Source organism: Hippoglossus hippoglossus, chromosome 19, assembly GCF_009819705.1.
Source record: "Hippoglossus hippoglossus isolate fHipHip1 chromosome 19, fHipHip1.pri, whole genome shotgun sequence".
In the NCBI taxonomy this organism is placed as follows: domain Eukaryota; kingdom Metazoa; phylum Chordata; class Actinopteri; order Pleuronectiformes; family Pleuronectidae; genus Hippoglossus; species Hippoglossus hippoglossus.
The window spans coordinates 1,014,296-1,035,585 of NC_047169.1; the positions used below are offsets into that span (position 1 = coordinate 1,014,296).

General features: G+C 45.7%; 1 protein-coding gene across 1 annotated transcript in view; it reads right to left on the bottom strand.

The window, feature by feature from the left end:
* The window catches only part of LOC117752416 (glutamate receptor ionotropic, delta-1-like), a 282,229-nt gene extending 270,836 nt beyond the window's left edge, over nucleotides 1-11,393 (bottom strand). Inside the window, 1 exon segment of the mRNA XM_034569680.1 lies at nucleotides 10,836-11,393. Coding sequence (XP_034425571.1) covers nucleotides 10,836-10,917 — 82 coding nt within the window. The 5' untranslated portion in view covers nucleotides 10,918-11,393.
* Between the last annotated feature and the right edge of the window lie 9,897 nt (nucleotides 11,394-21,290).

Sequence of the window (21,290 nt, forward strand, 5' to 3'; positions counted from 1 at the left end):
AAAATTAGAGCATGTGAAATTACAGTTTCACAACACCACACAAAAGCCGCAGGCGACTTCCAGAACACGGTGCCACAACATTTTATCTCAACCAGTCGCCACGGTGACTCAGCGGTGACTCTCATTAACGTGTTTGTTCTGCTGCTCGATGCTGCGTCTCCACTCGGCGTCACAGAGTCCTTTGATCGGCTTTGTACATGTTAGAGAGAGATTTCACACATGGACTCAGAGCTGGGTTTCACTCGGGTTTCACTCAGGTTTCACTCGGGTTTCACTCAGGTTTCACTCTGGTTTCACTCGGGCTTCACTCTGGTTTCACTCGGGCTTCACTCAGGTTTCACTCGGGTTTCACTCGGGTTTCACTCAGGTTTCACTCTGGTTTCACTCGGGCTTCACTCTGGTTTCACTCGGGCTTCACTCGGGTTTCACTCGGGTTTCACTCGGGTTTCACTCGGGCTTCACTCGGGTTTCACTCGGGTTTCATTCGGGTTTCACTCGGGTTTCACTCGGGTTTCATTCGGGTTTCACTCGGGTTTCATTCGGGTTTCACTCGGGTTTCACTCGGGTTTCACTCGGGCTTCACTCGGGTTTCACTCGGGTTTCACTCGGGTTTCACTCAGGCTTCACTCGGGTTTCACTCGGGTTTCACTCGGGTTTCACTCGGGCTTCACTCGGGTTTCACTCGGGTTTCACTCGGGTTTCACTCAGGCTTCACTCAGGTTTCACTCGGGTTTCACTCGGGTTTCACTCGGGTTTCACTCAGGCTTCACTCGGGTTTCACTCGGGTTTCACTCGGGTTTCACTCAGGTTTCACTCGGGTTTCACTCAGGTTTCACTCAGGCTTCACTCAGGCTTCACTCGGGTTTCACTCAGGTTTCACTCAGGCTTCACTCAGGTTTCACTCGGGTTTCACTCAGGTTTCATTCAGGTTTCACTCGGGTTTCACTCGGGTTTCACTCGGGCTTCACTCAGGCTTCACTCAGGTTTCACTCAGGTTTCACTCAGGTTTCACTCGGGTTTCACTCGGGTTTCACTCAGGCTTCACTCGGGTTTCACTCGGGTTTCACTCAGAGTGAAACCTGTCGGCTCGACTATGACAAACAGGTTTTTAAGAGTCTTTAAACATCAGATATAATCAGAACAATTAACTATAACCAAGTCATTTCCTTTGAATTAATATACAAACTGGACACAGAGCAAAGTAGAAACCAGAAGCTTCAGATTGATTCTCTCAGTTTGAGATAAAATGATTTTTCTGTTTCATTCTTACTGAACGTGATGAGACTCTTCAGATGTGAGTAGGTATAAGTTATAAGCTTTAAGAGTTTGAGTATTTGAGTTGATTTAAAAGTTAAATTTGAATGAATTTAACAGAATAATGACGACCCATCAGGCCTCTGAGGAAAGACTCGGTGTTTAGCAGTAATGTGGAGCACATCACCTGCAGCCGGCTGATGAAAGTCATGTGACTGAAAGCTCCAGAAAAGCTGCTAAATGGACCTCGTGTTCAGAGACGTTCTCCCGTCGTCTCCTCCTGAGGCCGGAGAACAGGATGTGGAGAAACGTTCTCAGTAAACAACAGTGATGCATGTGTTTAATTCTCCTGAACCGGCCGAAGGGGAATCGATGCTCAGACATTAAACTTACATGAAAATGTGCTTGATTATTTTGTGCGGCTCTAACGACTGGGAGGTCTTTAATGTGATGGAGGGATGAGGAGATGTGGTGGAACGGGGGGGGGGGGGGGGGGGCAGACAAACGAGTGGTTTGATGAATGAAACCTTCCAAATTCTGCTCAGACGGTTTTTCATGCACAATTAAAAAAAACTGTGCCTGCAAGTTTGAATGAACTCTGCCAGCTTGTGCCAGTCGGGTCTCAGATGAAGTCGGCTCAGCACCGGGATCCTGGCGCTGGGTCCGATGCCTCGGGGCAGAGAGGGGACACGTCTACTTCCTGGGTTTGATCAGATCAGCGGGTCGGAAACTGTCTGGTGTTTTCAGTTAGGAATGAATCCTGTTGTCGGGGAGGTGGAGGGAGGTGTTGACTCGCGGCTGCAGACCCTCCGACTGATGAGCGCAGAGGGAGGAGGAGGAGGCAGTGACTCTGTGGGCTCACCATCGAACTGCCATGAATTCTACACTCCTCCGAATCTCTCTCCCGCCGCCTGTCTGGAGAGGAGTCAGGAAATTAAAGGTTCAGCTCGGCCAAGTTACAGAAGCCGGAGGTTTGCTCGTGTCTGTCGAGCAGCACGTCGCCATGCAGAGAGCTTTGATTTCAAATCTCTGCCCCTGAGACTCACCCCTGCACCACTTCACTGTGCAGCTGAGGGAGATTAAGCTGCAGCTCAGACACATAAGAAATAGTTCCAGTGGATAAGAGATATGAAAACATGCTCTGTGGCGACAGGGACACTGTTTGTGGAGGGAGATAATGTTTTTTGTGTGATTTATTTCCAGCGCTGTGAGCTGCACAAACTGAATATTCACCAGCACTGTGCTGGGCAGGAATGTACTGGACACTTACTGGATCTGAAAACCAGCAGAAGACGGAGGCCAGGAGACCACAGAGAGTCGATATGAAAATCAATTCTGAGACACTGTTTTTGACAAGTAGAGTTAATTTTATTACCAAAAACTATGAAAAGACTTATTGTTATATTTACACAATTCAACCTGTCGCCTCCTTCCTGCAGAAAGCTTCTGTTCCTGTGAAGAGTTCAGCCTCTGCTCCCAGTCACTGATCGGTATCAAAACATCCGCTTCCTAAAATACTGTTTAAAGCGAATGTAGAAAAACAACAGTAGCAGGATGTGGACCGGTTGCCAGGAGACAACGGAGCCTGTTTTCTGGTTCCAGCTGAGTAGCAGCTCTGTATAGTTCATGTGGTTGAAGAAATGAACACATAAACAGAGAAAGTAATATGAAGCACCAAGTAGAGCCAAGACGCACTGCTTGACATTGAAGAATAAAAAATCACACTTTATTAAAAACAGATGCTTCGATCCTTCAGGTCAGAGAATCAAGTTGGAAATCGAATGTGTGACGTGGAGACCGTGGCCTTTCCAGCGTGCTCACAGACGCTGCAACATACAGGGAACTTCACACCAGACAGACGCCAAATGCAAACTTTCTGTTGCCAATAATGCAAAAACAACATATCGTATCTGGAGAGTCCGGCGTCCTCGTGTCTCGGGCTCAGAGTCACCAGCAGTCTGGGGCTTTGTGTTCCAACATGGCCGCCTGAGAAAGACTTGAGGATCGAGTCGCCTCTGTGATCCGCGACCATAAACTCGGGCTTCTCACTGGACCTATTAATCTCACAAAAGCTTTATGGAGGCTGAGACGCAGGTGGCAATATGCACAGATTTTATTATAAGCACCTGCTGCCAGATGAAAATATGAAAATATCCCCATCTTCAGAAATAAGTAATAATCGCTCCTGGGTGGCAGCGGATTTGATAGATTTCACTTTCCTTCTGTTGATCTGAGTGTTAAGATGAAAATAGTCTCTGTGAACCTGACGTCAGGTAAAGTGACGAGTGGACGTTCATCCTGCAAACACATGAATAAATCTGAGACGTGAAGACAAATGAAACCAAAACTTTTCTTTTTCCTCTTACGTTGAAAGACAAACAAACTTCAATAGACTTCTATGTTAGTGTTTACATTTTATAAGCAGCATTTTATTGTTATATGTAGTTGAGGTAGAGCCAATTATATTATATATCATATATATTATAGTGAAATGCTTCTATGAGTTCAACTATGAAATCAGTATTTTCTTTGGTCATATACGAATCAGGGACTTTGATATTGTATTTATTGAGTTTTTAGTGTGTTTTTTTTATTCATGAATCATTTCTCTTTCATCCATTGAGTTGATGATTATAATTACTGAGAAGTAGACGAGTGTGAAGAAGCAGAAAGTGGAAAAAAGTAAAAAACACCATCAACAACTGTGTTAAAGATAATTTTGGGATGAATTTTAGAATCTGATAGATGAACAAACTCTTCAGAACGTGGACTCGACTACAACTGGACACCGAAGAGGAGATTTCTGTCTCGGAGCAGGAGAAAAACTAATTTAGAGAAAACAGCCGTTTAAAGATTTGTGTTGTAATTGAAATCTAAGGACGCAAATAGAAGATGTTTAGTAAATTAAACGGCTAAATGATCAATGTCGACATTTCCGTTCCACTGGTCCGAGAGCAAATGAAAATGTGACAGTTGAGCAGAGTTTAATTGGATCTGTCTCGTGTTAAAACATCTGCTTTCAGCACCACGGACAGAGGCTGTGATTCCAGTCCTGAACCTGATTCAAACCAGTTCCACGTCCGACAGGCGGCTGCAGCCACAGACTGGTTTACTGGGCTGTTCAGTGTGGAGAGGAAACCAAACCACGACACTGTCACTCATCTTTACTACGGAATAAACTGAATATTCACTCGTCTGCTCCGACAGGCCGACGTCCTGCAGCTTCTCCCGGATATTCCTTCTTTAAAGGATGATTTCTGCTTTCACTTCACAGTCGATCACATCTCTAATCACTCTGGGGCCTTTGATCGATGCAGATGGCCAACACGCACACACGCACACACACACACGCACACACACACGCACGCACGCACGCACACGCACGCACACACGCACACACACACACACACACACACACACACACACACACACACACACGCACGCACACACACACACACACACACACACACACACACACACACACACACACGCACACACACACACACACACACACACACACACACACACACGCACACACACACTGGCCTTCTTCCTTTCATCACCCACTGAATCCATTCCTATTAAGGACTTAATCAGTGGTAATAGAAGAGGTGTCATTTATCTTTTCAGCTAAATCACTGGTCACTAACACCAGGAGGGAGTCAAAGCAGAGGAGCTCTGGAGGAACCACTATTTATTCTTGGACTTTTACATTGGAGCTAAAAGGAGTCGCTGCAGTGAGAGAGGAGGACGTGAACTAACGACTGAGAACTGAGTTATCCTGCTTTCACTTTAATAAAGTTTAGTTATGGGTTTGACATCTTTAAGCTTTAAAACTCAATCTTCTCTAACATTTTTGTATCTTTTTCACTCATCAATGTTGTTGATTTATTAATTTGGCCGAATAGATTCTGATGATTGTATAATGAGATGTTTTCATGAAAATTGAAGTTATTGCTTTGTAGTAATTTAGTTGCTTATATGTTAAGTTTCTCGTCAACGTTTGGCCTCTAAACTTTATTATTTTTCAGATGAATTCCAGATTTATCAAAGTCTGTGTCTGTATTTGAAGCAGAGAGATTCTAACGACCCTCAGAACACGACCCCACCAAGACGCCACAGCTCATCTGGTGATTTACAGCTCCACACCGTTCACTGCGCTCATCAGACAAACTGTGTGTCACACGTTGTGATTTTAGAAGCTTGTGTCGGCTGCTGAGCTCCAGATGTTTGCAGGACATTTGAACACAACCACTGGCTCGTTCCCAGCTGTGGAGCTGGGAACATCCAATCATTTTCATTCAGTCACGCTCAGCCACTCTCTCGCTGTTTCTCTTATGGTAACGATCGTGTCAACGCCATTTGCTTCATCAGCTCCCCCCACCCCCCACCTCCCCCCGGGCCTGTTGTTGCCGAAGGGGAGTTCTTACACTTTGGAGGGAAGAGACACCGACTGGTTCACAAACAAGCTGCTGTTGTTTGGTACCTTCAGTCTAGTCTGAACCAAAAGGAAAAGAAAATGTTCTAAGTTCTAGTCTGAAAAACAAACATCAGTCACTTCAGCACCTTTGGTATAAAAACCTCGGGATCAGCAGCATCGTTCACAAACTTGTTTCGAACGTGTTTCCTCTCGGAGTCCGTTCCTCTCCGTGTCACAGTGAGTTTCAGGGAACACTGATGCTTCTTCACCGAGTATTTCACTGCCCCCACAGGGTCAAACACTCGGCTGCGTGCCACGTTTATTCAATCCACTGGATGAATGTTAGAACCCCCCCTGCTCTGTGTGTGTGTGTGTGTGTGTGTGCGTGCAGGTGCTGCAGGTACATGCTCTTGCTCAGTCTCTGCTGGGACGGTGCAGGAAGCCTTCTGCGTTGTTCCCTAACTGGGTTAGTTTATCTTATTTGGATCCGGGTGAGAAAAGGCCACAGCTGCTCATTTGCTTCGCCAGCCTCAGCAGATTGGATTCCTGCAGGTCGAGCTCGCCTTTCCAAACCTCGGCCACGGATAAGCAAGGCTCTCATTCCGCTCGCCCCTACACCGGTGCCGTAAATCATCCCTCGTCAGCTGCCTGGCTCATGGGACGGGGGTAATCTCTCCTGCTCAGGCTCTTTATGAAAAGTGACTTGTTATCTGCTGGGCCTGAGGGACGTTTCGAGGACCCCAGGCCTGGAAGTCAGTCCACAGGGGACAGGACAAGCTATGACCAGAGTCGGACAGATACGAGCTGCTGAAGGACGATAACAACATCTTTACCAGCCACCGGGACCTGACAGGTAAATGTGTCGGTGCATTATCCATATCTTCTCCGGTTGTAATTGCCTCTGAAACATTAAACACTTTTCCAGCAGCTAAATGCTCCTGTGATGAACTTCTGTCTGTTAGATGCTCTTCAAGCTGCATCACATACATGTTGGACTTCAACACTGAATTAAAATAATGACGTGAACTGAAACCCCTCCACAGCAGAGAGAAGCTCCGATGAATCACTGGACCAACAGAAGACAAACGCTGGAGCAGCTGAACGGCTCCAAGACGAGACATCACTGAACCTTTATCACGTGGACAAACAACTTCATGAATAACAAATCATCTGGGACACTTTTTGGTTTTTAGGAAGATATCTGAGTTTTATTCTATTCCCGCTCGTCCTGTTCCCCTTTTCGTTAATTCATCGTCATGTAGTTATGTAGTTTTTCTTCTTTAATAAATAACTTGACAGAAAACACCTGCTTTCATTTCCCCTCACAAAGGTCAAAGGTCGTCAGTGACTATTTGTTGAGTCCAACAGAAACTACTTCCTGCTGCTTGTTCCACAAAGACGTCGACATCGTTTCTACTCGTCTGTGAACTGATTCACTTGTTTGTCTGTTTTTCATAATGATTTTCTTCCTCTTCTCTGTGAGGGAGGAAGTGAAATGTTAAATCCAACCCTTCAGATCAGGACTTCACTGACAGCTGGATCTCTGATATTTCATTAGAGGATTGATTGGAGCCGTGTTTGTTTGTGTTTGCTGCTCTCGGCTCCGACCTTCAGACAAACTGACGCTTCTTGTTCCCGCTCACAAACAAACACAGCAGCGCCTGTTTTTCACTCATTTACTCTCATTCAACCAGAGAAGAGGGGCGGGACCAATTAGAGGAAGCAGCTGCTGTTGTGACTAAATGAGAAGAAAAGCCGAAGACTGTCGAGCATCAGCTCAGCAGGAGGTTTCACCGCTGATGCACGCGAGCGCAGGAAGTGGGTCAGAGGAGAAGGTGAACCGGAGGTCCGGGTTCCACGTGTTCATGTGTATCAGCTCTTTTACAGATCCAACCCCCCCCCACCCTGCAACACCCACCGCCTGCCACTGATCATGGGGAACAAAAGACACGCAGGGACAAACAAACCGGGACATGTCACAGAGGATAAGGCCGCCACGAGACAGATGCTCAGGCAGGGGTTTCAGGGCGGAGGTCGGAACACTGTCACATCCGATCTGGGCGTCGTGTCGCGCTGCCAAGTCAGTCAGAGTCAGACTGTCAGTCGGTTCAGGGAAACCACGCAGGCAGCCAACCAGAGGGGGGGGGGTTCAATCTGAATCTATTTCTACTACACGCCACATGTTTCTTTTTATAACTTTAATTTAGACTATGCAAATATCCAGTATGTTGTCGTCCAATGTCTACAAAACTAAAATATGCAGCACTTATGTGGTCGCAGGGTTTTTTGGGATATAAAAATCCAGATAAACTGGCTCATCTGTCCGAACACAGAGACCAGAAGTAAAACTCTGTGCCATCACGAGTCCACGAGCTTTGTTCCACCACGGAGGTTTGATGGCTTCACACCTTCTCTCGAAGGTTTTACTTCAGTACGAACAAGAGAATCCAGGGATTTAAATTCAAAAACTGGAGTCGAGTTCATAAATCCATCAAAGCCCAACAGTCTCCTCAGGAAACCACCACCTGCATCCTTCAGGTCTGGTAGAAATCTGTTGAGTCGTTTTCCATAATCCTGCCGACTATCAGACAAACACTGATGAAAACACAACCTCCTGAGTGGAGCTAATGAATCCAGCGTGGATCCTAAAGCTCGAGGTTCTTCACTAAACCACCGTGCCACAGGGAACCTTTTTTTCGAACAAGGAGGATTATTGCACCAGAAAGGTATAAAACCACAGACATTCGGATATTTACAGCAGTGCAGATGGTCGTGCAGGGACCAGTGAGGAAACGTGCTAATATGAAATAATGTTCTTTTATGGACGGGCAGGGGGTCCAGCCTGAAGAAGACCCAAACGTCCAGGAGCTTAAAAACCCTGTTGGATCTGCAAAGACTCCAGAATCCTGCAGCTGACTGTGTCTCCTGCTGCAGCGTCACTGGAAACAGCCTCGTGATACGAGCTGTGGTTCAAGAGCAGCAGGGATCATGTGTTTCATGTGTCTGCTTCAGATGAACCAGCTTCTCCTCAGAATGAGTCTCTGAAGCTTCTGTCCCTGACGTTTGACACATTTACAGCAGGTGCATCAGGTTCTGTAGGTTTTCAGTGATGAGATGGATAGAGAAGACAGAAATAACCCTGAGCTCACACCTTCTCTCAACATGTCCTTTGTCCACAAACCGCTCCAGTAGCTGCTCAGTCGCAGCAGCTTGGCTGCAGCGTCTCACTATTTGGCATCAACCCGTCTGTTATCTGTTGTATTTAGTGTTCTGTGTTCTGCATAATCCTGAAACACTGTTCTCTGTTCTGAGATGCAGATTTTCTCCTGAGGGACGGAAAACTATCTGTTCATCTGCGTCCATTCATCCCTCCGTCCGTCCTCCACAGGACTGGGTGGAAGCGTCCTGTGAAGTGGTCGGAGAGTCGTGGCAGAGCAGAGACTTCCCTCGCTGCTCGGCAGGATTTATTTCCACTGAATGTCAGAAAGATAATTCTATAATTAGACAGCCAGCGTATAAAAGAGCGAGAGGAAACACACTCCCTCTCCTCCAGATTAACTGCTCACATGAATATTCAGCACATTCTTGGTTGTGAGTCGTCTCATCGAACACAGTAGTTTGTCATTGTTAAGTGATGAAGCTCCTTGTTGTGTTGTTTCATTTCAACCTCACGTCTGCTTGTAATGGAGATTCAGGGTTTTAAGAAGGAATCTGTCTCAGTCTCTGGGGAAATTATTTAAAGGAAGTAGATTCGTTTTTAGCTCCGACTCCCCCTTCCTCCCTTTTTCCTCACACACCCTATACACTTCCCTCTGTCGTTTCCTCTCCTCTTCTCTCCTCTTCCACTTCTCTCTTGTTTCATCTCATTTCCTCTCTTCTCCTCCCTTGTTTCCTCTCCATGTCTCCTCTCCTCTCCTCTCCTCTCCTCTCCTCTCCTCTCCTCTCTTCTCCTCTCCTCTCCTCTCCTCTCCTCTCCTCTCCTCTCCTCTCCTCTCTGAACCACAGGCCACCGCAGTGCTGCCACTGTTTGATGGACTGAGCTGCAGCAAAGATCTTAACATGTCAAACCCTTAGATAATTATTACTCCTATTATTTTAACGTCCTCTCTTCCAAACTTCAAACTACCGCATCCAATCAGACTCTGAGTGGAAATAGTGCAAACTGGGGGTTTTATGCGTAAAGTGCGTCTGCGAGCGTGTGATCAGTCACTTGAATCTGCTCGACGCACAGAATCCTACGATCGCTCCTGACACCGCTGTGTCCTTCTTCCACTACAGATTTCTACTGACAGAAAAGTGACTTGACAGATATCACAGGAAATCAGAGGATGAAAAATAAAGAGCAGACAGAGAGAGGGGGGGGTGGGGGGGAGAGAGAGAGAGAGAGAGAGAGAGAGAGAGAGAGAGAGAGAGAGAGAGAGAGAGCTGCTGCCTCCCTCTCTCCAACTGGATCTGTGGTCGCGAGGTTTGTTTCAGCGCCTGAACAGTCGGCGTTTGTCCCCTCTGTCATCTCTTCCCCTGGCAGAGTTGATTTACATTTCACTCACGTCCAATTCAAAGTTCAGGCTTGTAGATGAGGGGAGGCGAGGGAGAGAGGGATGAGAGGGGAGGAGGAGGGAGGGAGGGAGGGAGGGAGAGAGGGAGGGAGGGGTGGATAAAACAAAACCCTCCAAACACCCACATCGGGCCAGTGTCTCCTGCCAGCCTCATTTTCTCTGCATGAGAATGTGAATATACACCGATATGAGCTCTCTGTGAGGCAGGGAGGGAAGGAGGGAGGGATGGAGGGAGAAAAAGAGGGAAGGATGGAGGGATGGAGGGATGGAGGGATGGATGGATGGAAAAAAGGATGGATGGATGGAGGGATGGCGCAGCGCAACACTTGCGGGTACTTCCACCAGGCTGCACTGTGCGTCTGAGCCTGGATGCAACAGCCTCCTTCCTCCTACAGGATCCTGGCACGGATCGGAATGATAATCAGGTGTGAAGTCGGGTCATTTCTCTGCCTCAGAGGGGGTTTGACAATCAGTGCATGCTGGGAAACTCGAACATTCATATCAGCCACAACTTGAACACATCGATGTGCGTGTTTCACGCACCATCAGTAAAAACAGTCTCAGCACAACAGAAGCAAAGAGGAGCAGCTCAGGCTGGGTCTTACCAATGTGAACGATGGAGTCGGCGCTCACTGTGTTGCATTGCAATATCCACAGGGAATGAAATAACAATATCAGCATTTCCATCTCCGGCTCGAGCCCAAAAGGCGCATCCACGGATCCACCTCGCTGATTTCTGCGTTTTCTCCAGTGACGAGCAAATCCAAAATAAAGCGTCGGTGCGTAAAAGCGGGAGCAGCAGCCGCGGCGCCAGCAGCTGAGTGAATCACCACCAACAGGAAGCAGGAAAAACCCAAATCCAAGAGACCAAACTGTTGGCCGGAGTCGCGAGGAAGAGGAGGGTGGAAAAAGAGAGAAAGAGAAGCTCCCAGGGCTCCGGAGAGAAACAGACCCGGGGAAGTGAGGAGGGGAGCGGCGAGGGACGAGAGGAGACACCGGGGGTTTGTTTCAGAGGTTGAGATCCGCCGGACGAGCAGCTCTGACTCTCCACCTCCGAGTCTGAGACATAACACACTGCAAACTGCGGAGGAGGAGGAGGAGGAGGGACGCGCTCTCTCTCTCTCTCCCTCTCTCTATCACTCTCTCCTCTCCCCCGACCCACGTGACTGCAGAGCCTCTATCTACGGCGCTGGGAGCCCGAGCGGAGAAAGAGGGGCGAGGGATGGAGGGATGGAGCTGGAGAGAGATGGAGGGATGGAGCTGGAGAGAGGTGGAGGGATGGAGCTGGAGAGAGGTGGAGGGATGGAGCTGGAGAGAGGTGGAGGGATGGAGCTGGAGAGAGATGGAGGGATGGAGCTGGAGAGAGATGGAGGGATGGAGCTGGAGAGAGGTGGAGGGATGGAGCTGGAGAGAGGTGGAGGGATGGAGCTGGAGAGAGATGGAGGGATGGAGCTGGAGAGAGGTGGAGGGATGGATGGGAGCCGGTGCGCACCGCGGAGGAGGAGACGGGGGGAGAGGTGGTCGCGCCGCTGACGGACACACACTCGGTCCCGCGGATCAGTGCAGACGTCGGTGCCGGTGATGAACTTGCAGCAGCTCGAGTTCACGTTTCACGCGCGGAAGTTGGTCGAGTCCGCGTCGGTCGGAGGATCCGGCTCCGCTGCTGTTGGATCTTCTGCGGATACATCGCACTTCTCTGCTCGTGCCCTCGCTGTGCGCGCGTAAAACTCAAGGCAGCGATGTTTTTTTATCTTATATCGTAGAGAATAAAGATGTATGAGTTCTGTAACAGATCACCTGACCAGGTTAGTGACAACCAGGGCTGGTTCTGGTTCTGGTTCTGCAGAACCTCGAGTGATTCTCTGAGACACCGTGTCTCCTCCCGGCAGCTTGGAGAGGAGGACGCGCGGCGCACGGACAGGACGTGTCCGAGGATCCACTGATCTCTCTCAGCTCGGGATGAACAAACCTCCACATGAGGCGAGCCGAGGCTCCGTGCGTGGCTCCGTGCGTGGCTCCGTGCGTGGCTCCGTGCGTGGCTCCGTGCGTAAAACCGTCCCGGGGCTGCACGGGAGGATTTTCCAGACACGGAGAAGGAGCGAGAGTCAAGAATGAGAAAGAGAAATCACACAATGAGGAGTGAAGGCGAGTCGTGATAGTTTGGGGCGAGTAGATGTGAGTTGATTGGGGGGGGGTGATGCGTTCAGGGTCCGGAGCTCAGTTCTCAACAAGTCACCAGCAGGTTTTATACAAGCTGATCCACCGCAGGTTTCAAACCTCGGATGCGTGTGTCTCCCGCGTCCTGAAGCCTGGAGACCGAAGAGGTTCACGCACGGTGTCAGGGTATGCGCATGTGACGTCATTGACCTTTCCTGTGATGTCATTCCAGGTGACGCCCCTGAACCGGAGGAGAAACAGGAAACTGAAGATTTCTACACTTGACCTTACAATTAAAGGATATTTCTTGCGAATGAATTTGACTCAGAAATGTCTTTTAATTGTTCGGCTAAGTTTAGTTCGGTTAAAGTCCCGAGAGGAAGACCCGCGACACCTGAGCTGGCGCCCCCTGCCGGTGGAGGGGCCGAAGTTTCAGCACCACGCCGGACCGGACAGCTCCTCGTGGACAGACTTTGTACGGAGGCCCGGAAGTGACAAATGTATCTGACCAATCAAAAGAATAAGAATCTAACAAAGTGGCTGTCGATTAATCGAGTGAAACTATCGATTCATTGAGATCTCAATTATTTAGCATTTATGCAATAATCACGTAGATGTATTTAAAACATGTAAATGTATCAACATTCCAAACGTTTCCTTCTCTTTCTCACCATCTCGTTATGAAATGGATGAAGAGACGTCACAGGAGAATGTGAAGAATCATTTGCTCAGCGAGACGATGTCGGAGTCGGAAACATCGGATGAAGCTAAAAGTTCAACCCTGAGTTTGGAATATTGCCAAGGACAAGGACGACCGCTGTTACAAAATGATATATCTGAAATATTAAAATATTAATTTAGAGTCTTTTTAAAGTCTCATATTAAATATTTAACCAACTCTATTATTTATTTCGTTTGCATGTAATAAGTTGTATTTCCCTTCACTGAACACGTTTTATTTAGAAAGATCCAAATACAGTAGATTTATTCAAGCACAGCCGATGTTTTATTGAACGAGGCTTCATCGGCTCTCGACTCACACGCCACCGCGTCGGCGCCGCTCAGTCGGTTTCCCCTGTTGGAATCGGAAGTGGCTGTTTCTTCTTCTCAGCTCTGCACCGGAACACGTGGATGTGAGCTGACGAGGTCGAGGCGATCGATGGACTTTGTTCAAAACGCTGATGAGTGTGTGGAGTCCCGCCCGGCTCACTGTGAGTGGACAGGATGTGACACGCTGGCCTGAAGCACGCCGCTGTCACTCCACGGATCTTCATCCCAACGCCACCACATCCTCGATGTCACCATCAACACACGTCATCGCTTTCCACTGGTATCAACCTCATCATCTTCAAGTCCAATCAGTGCATCAACTCATAAAGTCAAAGAGATGATCATGATGCCATCTTTACCAAAACTGATCAATACACCAACAATAAGTCATAAACACGTCTTCATCATTACTGTCACAATCATTGTTAGAACGTTGATATGATTCTTCCTCCTCATCCTCATCCTCATCCTCATCCTCCTCATCGATGTTATGATTATTGTCACAATCATTGTTAGAACTTTGATATGATTCTTATCTTCCTCATTGAAAAAGCTGTTATCATCATCATTACCATCACTATATCATCATCAACGTTATGATCATTGTTCAAACAATAATATCATCCTCGTCTTCCTCGTTGTTAATGCTATCATCATCATCATCATCATCATCATCCTCCTCCTCCTCATCATCCTCATCATCCTCATCGATGTTATGATCATTCTTCAAATTGAATATCATCCTCTTCTTCCTCAATGTTTAAAATCATTTTAGATAATGTGGACTTTATAACAATTTAATTTGATAAAAAACGATAAATAAAAGATTGTTATTAAATCTGTGTGTCAGTATTTTCATGTTATATACACATGCAGTCGTTTTACATAACGTTAACATCATAACACAGATAACATATTCTTATATATTTTACTGTCCTGATAAACTACACATTTTTAAATTTGGTGTTTTTGATTTTTTCAGGTAAACTTTACGATACATTTTCTCCTTCTTCAGTCAAATAAATTATTTGAAAGTATGTAAAAGTTATATTCTGGTTTATATTGTTACTGCTCAGTTTTACAGGACAAACACAGAAAACTGTGAACGAGCCTGAAGGAGCATCTGTGGAACATCACACCTCCTGCTGGCAGCACGCTGTTACTGCAGGCATGTTGAGACAAGATGAGAGCAAACAGACATTTACATTAAAACTGGAAAAGAACGAGATTAAACTCAAGCATCAGTGATTTTATAACATATATAATATAATATAACTCTGTTCTCATACACATCAGTTTAACACCAGCAGGAGGTGAGATGATAGATCAGCTCTGCATTGACCTAAAGCGTATAAACACTGGTATATATGTATATATGTTCATTATTATTATCACTACAAGCACAATAATCAATGTCACAGTGATTTTCTATTTGCTAGACGAATATAAATTCTGTATAAAGATGTTGAATCACCGATGAAGAGCATTTAGTTTCTGCTGTAGTTCACGGCTCAGCTCATCAGTTGTTGTGTTTATAATAAGTTTGCGTGATTCATAAAAGTCGACTCATTCAATTGTAAAGTGTGTCTTTGTGCGTTTCAGCCTCGGAGCTGGGACAGTGTGAATCCTGAGCTCCACCACACGTGAAGTGTGACTGTTGTTGTGAAAGCTTTGATCTTAACAAGACGAAGAGGACGAAGACGAGCGACTTCATTCCCCCCCGATGGAAACGTCTTTTTAAACTCAGCAGCCCAATCAACCCGCTGGAGCAGACGCACCGTGACACAGCTGATCACGCACAATAACCGTCAGCTCTCAATCAATTGGTATCAAGTCAAATGTTGAGCAGGAATCATCCCCCCCCCCCCCCCCCCCCCCCGCCCCCCCCACCCAAAATACTCCTGCTCCCTGCATCTGTGTTGTCGGCGGTAACTCCAGCGTGGATGACAATCTAATTGCATCCTCATCTCTCTCTGGTTTAATGGGCTGTCAGGTAGCATCATTACACTCTCACTGCTTCCTGTGTAGCTCACACAATCGACAATAACTGACAATGTGTGAGTGAGTGTGTGTGTGTGTGTGTGTGTGTGTGTGTGTGTGTGTGTGTGTGTGTGTGTGTGTGTGTGTGTGTGTGTGTGTGTGTGTGTGTGTGTGTGATGGAGGAAAGGTGCAAATAGACGGAGGCTTGTGTGGCACCAACACAAAAAGGTGTGTGAGCATCAGCTCCAGCAGCCGAGAGGTGGAAGCAGGCGTGTGAACGTTCTCGTGTTTCCAGATTCATGAGCTTCACATGTTCTCCAGGATGGAAAAAATAATATCTTCAACGGTTCAGAAACACTGAGTCGTTGTTGTGAAGAGTCGTCCAATCAGGGCAGAGGGTGAAACCGTTTATTCCTGCTCTGATTGGATGTTGCTCTAAAAAGACAGATTCACACTTTATGAAGTCCGTCCTAAAACATGAACTTCTCTCTCTCTCTATTCATACTTTTCATTGGTTCAGATCCCATCTTTTAAAACATCTTCAGCTCCACCTGCAATGAGATGTCTGATATCACTACTCTGAACTTTGGAGTTCCTCAAGGATCTGTTCTTGGACCGATTTTATTTTCTATCTCCAGACGATCATTTTTACATCAAACAGCTCAACTGGCTTTAAAAACTCCAGACTAAGTCCCTTTGTTTCTCCTTTTCATAAATATTGATGTTGTATATATTTCATATTCATCTCCGTCTGATGCTTTTTGTTTGTGAAGCACGAGGTCACATTTATTTTGAACCATGCTCCATAAATAAATCCTCACTAACTCTCAAGTTGCCAATTTCGAATGGAAGAAAAACAAAAACATTATTATTTCAATGTTTCTTTGCAGGATTAACAGAAGACAAAGGGAGAGGGGCTGGTGGAGACACTCAGGAGGAAACAGGCATGTTTGTGTTGCAGAGATTTACAGTTGTGTTAACTCAACACTAAACGAAAACAACTTTCCAAACAAAGCAATAATGTGCAGATGAGGCTGAGCTGCAGGGAGCAGCACAAAGATCCCATCGCATCCATCAGCAGCGAGGAGCCCGTCTGAGGCCGACTGCAGTCTGACTTCAGAGCTGGAACCACGACGTGCACGAGCGTGAGTGTGTGTGTGTGTCTGTGTGTGTGTGTGTGTGTGTGTGTGTGTGTGTGTGTGTGTGTGTGTGTGTGTGTGAGAGTAACTATAAATACTCGTGTCATTGTAACTGAGAAGCTTTTTTCTCTAAAATAAATCACTTTTCCTCGGCGTCAGGAGGTTTTTGATGACGTACTGAGCTCAGCTATTTTTGGAAAGTCTAGACTCACTTCGGCGCTCACATCTTTTTTTAAGGATTATTTCTCATTTGGTTTTACTTTGAAGAAGCTGTTTCCTCCTCTGAGGCTGATCCATGAAGAAGAAGAGGGGACAGAGTCCACATCTGGACAAAGTATTTGGAGGAAAGGATCCTGGGATGTTGGTTTATTAACACTCCAGATTCGAGTGTAATCACTGTGGACATATGTAGGTTAATGAAGATGTGAAGTGATGGAGTGAGGGAGTAAGGATTCTGGATCACACAAAGAAACAGAGAGAACTGGCTTCACTTTCGGGAGCAGCCATCTTTATTTACACTTCACCTGCGGTTATTTGAAATTCTCCCAAAAGAGAAGTAATGTCCTTCACCTGTTTGTTTGTAATAAGGTTTGACGTAAAATGACATTAGATGAATGAATGAAGAAATAATCTCTACATCTTCCCTGAAAGGTGCAGATTTGACCTTAGTTGTAACCTTTAACCTTTAATAACAGACATGCAACACGTTTCCAAAGATTCAATCATTATCTTTTAGTTTTCCAGGATCTTCCAGAAGATGCTTCACTAACATCTTCAACGTGCTGTGAGCTGAGGTGACATGAGCATGTTCATGTGCACACGTGTGAGACATCACCTGCACTGACTCCACATCTTAACTTTCTTTTAACTTTCTTTCTTTTGAAACAAGTGAAGAACATTCTTCCAGTGCAAAAGAACGATTTGAACTTGTTGGAAAGAACATTTTTATGGACTAAATGTATTTTTGATGATTCTTGTGCAGCCGCCTCCTTATTTCACTGACTTTTAAATTACTGAAACTTCACATTTTCTGTTGGAAACAGATGAGAACTGCCCACTGACAGATTTTATATTTTGTGTTTTCACTCTAATTACAAAAGGTCTTTATTATAGTGTAATACTTTGAGTGTAAAAAGGTGAATAAACCTCACTCTCAGTTATTGATCAGTTGTTTTTCGGGCTCTGTCTATTTGGATGTTTCTCTGTGATACCGATTCTTCCTCCGTCTGGTTGTTCGTAACATTTCTGATTCAGACAGAACGTTTGACTTAAGCTTAAAGTCTCGGTAAAAATTAGAAAGAAAGAAATGGAAAGTTTCTTTCCAACAGACGAGGTTCATTAGTCAGAAGGATGAGAAACAATCTGACAACCCTGAGATTTCCTGCTTTTGTCTTCCTCTTCTCGATTCTCATTTAAAAAGTACTGGAGGATAACGAAGACTGGAGATGAGAATATCAATTTACAACAGAAAAGCAGAAGAAGGGTTGAAAATGAGACGAATTTGACTTAAAAAGAGAAGCAGTTTTTTTGCGTCTGTTCATTAAAGCTGATCTCTCCTCTGCTGCAGCAGGTTTCCAGGCTGCTCTTGTCTCTGTCGAGCCAGCGTGTCTCGTTCCTTTGAGCCCAAAGCAGAAAACCTTCTGCTGTTGCCGTGACCTTTTCAAGTTGACACGACTCTGAAATAGATGGAATTTAACGAGGAAATCAAGTCATTTTGGGAGTGCGAGGGCAGACCGGTGAGGGCAGCGCCTCATCTTTATTCAGAGAATCAAAAAAATTGATTGTCCTTGGACTGAAGGCAACAGGTGGAGCTCAGCTGTCGATACGCTGAAGCACATCTGAGGGGGTTTGTTCAACTTCTCCAGGCAGCTGAGATGTTGTCAGGATGTAATGAGCAACACAAACCTGCACAGAATACAACACTGGAAACTAAAGACAAATCATGAGGTTCACGGACATCGAGAGGTAGAGGAGGGAAAACGTTTCTACAAACACAACATGATGATTTACTCCTGATGACGTCACGTTCGCTGAAAACTACAGTGATGAAACTACTGATTCAAAATGAAATGAGAAAATAAGCTTAAAATAAGGGAAATAGAATCAAACACTATCGTGATACAGATGAGAAATATCTAATATAGATGATATTAAAACAATAAGCTTTATTTACATTGCACTTTTTAAAACCAACAAACAAAGAGCTTCTCTCAAATGTTCAGTTAAATAACTGAAATAAATAAAATACTCAAACCGCTCAGATGAAACCAGGAGCGTCGTTAACGAGGAACTCAGAAGACGACTCTGGTTTCATCTCCAAGCGGTTCAGAGCCTCGGGGCCTGAGAGCAAAGACTCGGAGTTGTTTACGAAGTCAGTGACACTCAAACGATTAAATCTTTATCGTTAATTCTTCTGTTAATCTGTTCTTCAAAAAGTCTTCTCACTTTCTAGGACCCGGTCTCCGTCTCCTGGCTAAAAGCTAAAAAGAAGCTGAGGCGTCCTGAACTTCATCCTCCACCACAAACACAAAGTTGGATCAATATCCTGCAGTAAAAGAAAGTTTCATCATAACTGATTTAATACTGTTTTAGACAGAGCAACAGATCAGTGTAAAAAAGCAATAATGGAACGAGCATCACTGACATGAGGCGATATGGTTCCAGATGGAAACGGCTGATTTAAATAAAGACTTATGATCCGATAAAAGTGTGAATAAAAATGTCCCGCCTCGGTTAACGATGAAGCGAGTGGAACTCTTAAAGGGAACGAGGGCGAGATAAAATAAAAAAGTCTTAAGGAAACAAAAGGTGCTTTTAAATGTTCTATTAAAAGAAATATGAGTCACGTCCGAGAGAAGCTGCAGCTTTAAAGCGTTGAGTGTTTGGAGACGGTTAGGATCCATAAAACATGCAGGAGGCAGAGAGCAGAGCAACGTGAGGCACACGACACCTGAGCAGCTGCTTCCACCGGAGGAACGATGGAGACACGTCAGTGATCAGGACGCTCGGCAGCTTCTTCTCTAAAGTCTCCAGGGGACCGTCTCATCTCACTGATAAACGTCCAATCACAAGACAGCGATCTGAAGACGTCTGAGCACGGTTTAACTGAAGATCTGCACTGGTTCAGTTGACATCTGGTTCTGCAGCTCTGGTCTCAAAGGGACAACAGAGATGGATCCGTCAATCCAAGGCTGCGGCTCAGGGGTCAGAGCACAAGGTCGGTGGTTTGATCCCAGTCCTTCCACAAGTCAAACTGTAAAGTGCTCTGAGTGTCATCAAGACTAAGGATCTTTGTGCAGACTAGTTTCCATTTGTTGAGCTGAACAGTGAACTGAAGCCAGATTTCAGATTTATCCAACAAGAAGAAAACAAGAAATCATTCTCGTTGAAAAGGTAACGATTGTTTCATGGAGGATTATTGACGAGCGATTCTTGTCTGCAGATATTAGAATTCAACTCAACACACTCAAGTGAATAATGAAACCACAAGCAAATCACCACAATCTCTTTCAATGTGTGGGTCCATGTGTGTATTATCACCACCTGGCCTTTCAGTGGAGTCGTCTTCCTGATGCACGGCGGCTGCAGAGCTGGAGGAGGACTCACGCTCCTCCTCCAGCTCTCGGTGTAATGTCCAAGAGCTTCGTGTTAATAAACCTTTGTTTGAAACTTTAATGTCTGAAGCACAGACACAGGACGAGAACGACCTCATTCTCTGATTTGTACCGAAGCAAAGGACACATCTTTGTCTCCAGGCCTCTGCAGCTGAGGAGCAATAAACGTATATATAGAGATATATATATAATACATATATTTTAAAAACAGGAACACGAGGAAAGGAAGTGAGGAAGGAGGTGAGTAAACATAATGAACAAACACAGTAAACAAAAGAATAAAGCAGCAAACAGCTGCTATCACTCGTCTCTAAATGTGATTTTCAGCAGACAAATAACTTTAAATGTCCCGAAGCCACAGAGAGTCGTGATTCAGCGCTGGCAGGGAGCAGCATCTATCACGCTAAAGGAGAAGCTGCTGCAGCAGGAGGAGGAGGAGAGCAGGAGGCGCTGTCTGAAGCAGGAGGCGCCACAATAAGACGAGATGCCAGAGGAGAGTGTTGAGAGATAAGAAATGTGTTGGATCTGGTGTTTCTTGCTGCTGTGCCTCTCACACTGTCTCTATTGTCTGCCTGCGCTCTCTTTCATGGCCTAGCACTGAGTTAGTTCTCTCCCTTCGCTGCTTCTGCGTCGGTGCTGGTTCTGTGCACTGAATCAGAAACGTATCAGAACAGTGGCTGGACGCCGGTTCTCCTCTTTCTTCTCCTTCTCACAGGCTCCGAAGGTTTCCTCCTGTACAAGTCGTCCTGTTTCATTTGCACAGGATCTCCAACACTGAGTCGGATTTCACAGAAAGAGCTGAAGGAGAAGTGTGGTTCAAGGTTCGTTTCTTAAAGACGACGACGCGTTGACCGAGACATCAGCTTTTTATTTAGTTCAGTTTTGCTCCGTCAGTTTCTCGAAGCAGGAAGTTCATCATAACAGGAAACTTCCTTTAACCTTTCTCTGAAAACGTGAGTTCCAGACGTCCAACAACTAAAATCCTTCACCTGCTTTAAATGCAGAGTCAAAAACCACCAGGATCTAAGAAGTGAATCATAAAGATATGACTTCAAACTGGATAAAAAGTCACTTCTTCATTAAATAACCATCCAAAGAGCTGCGGTCTTTCTGCTTCACG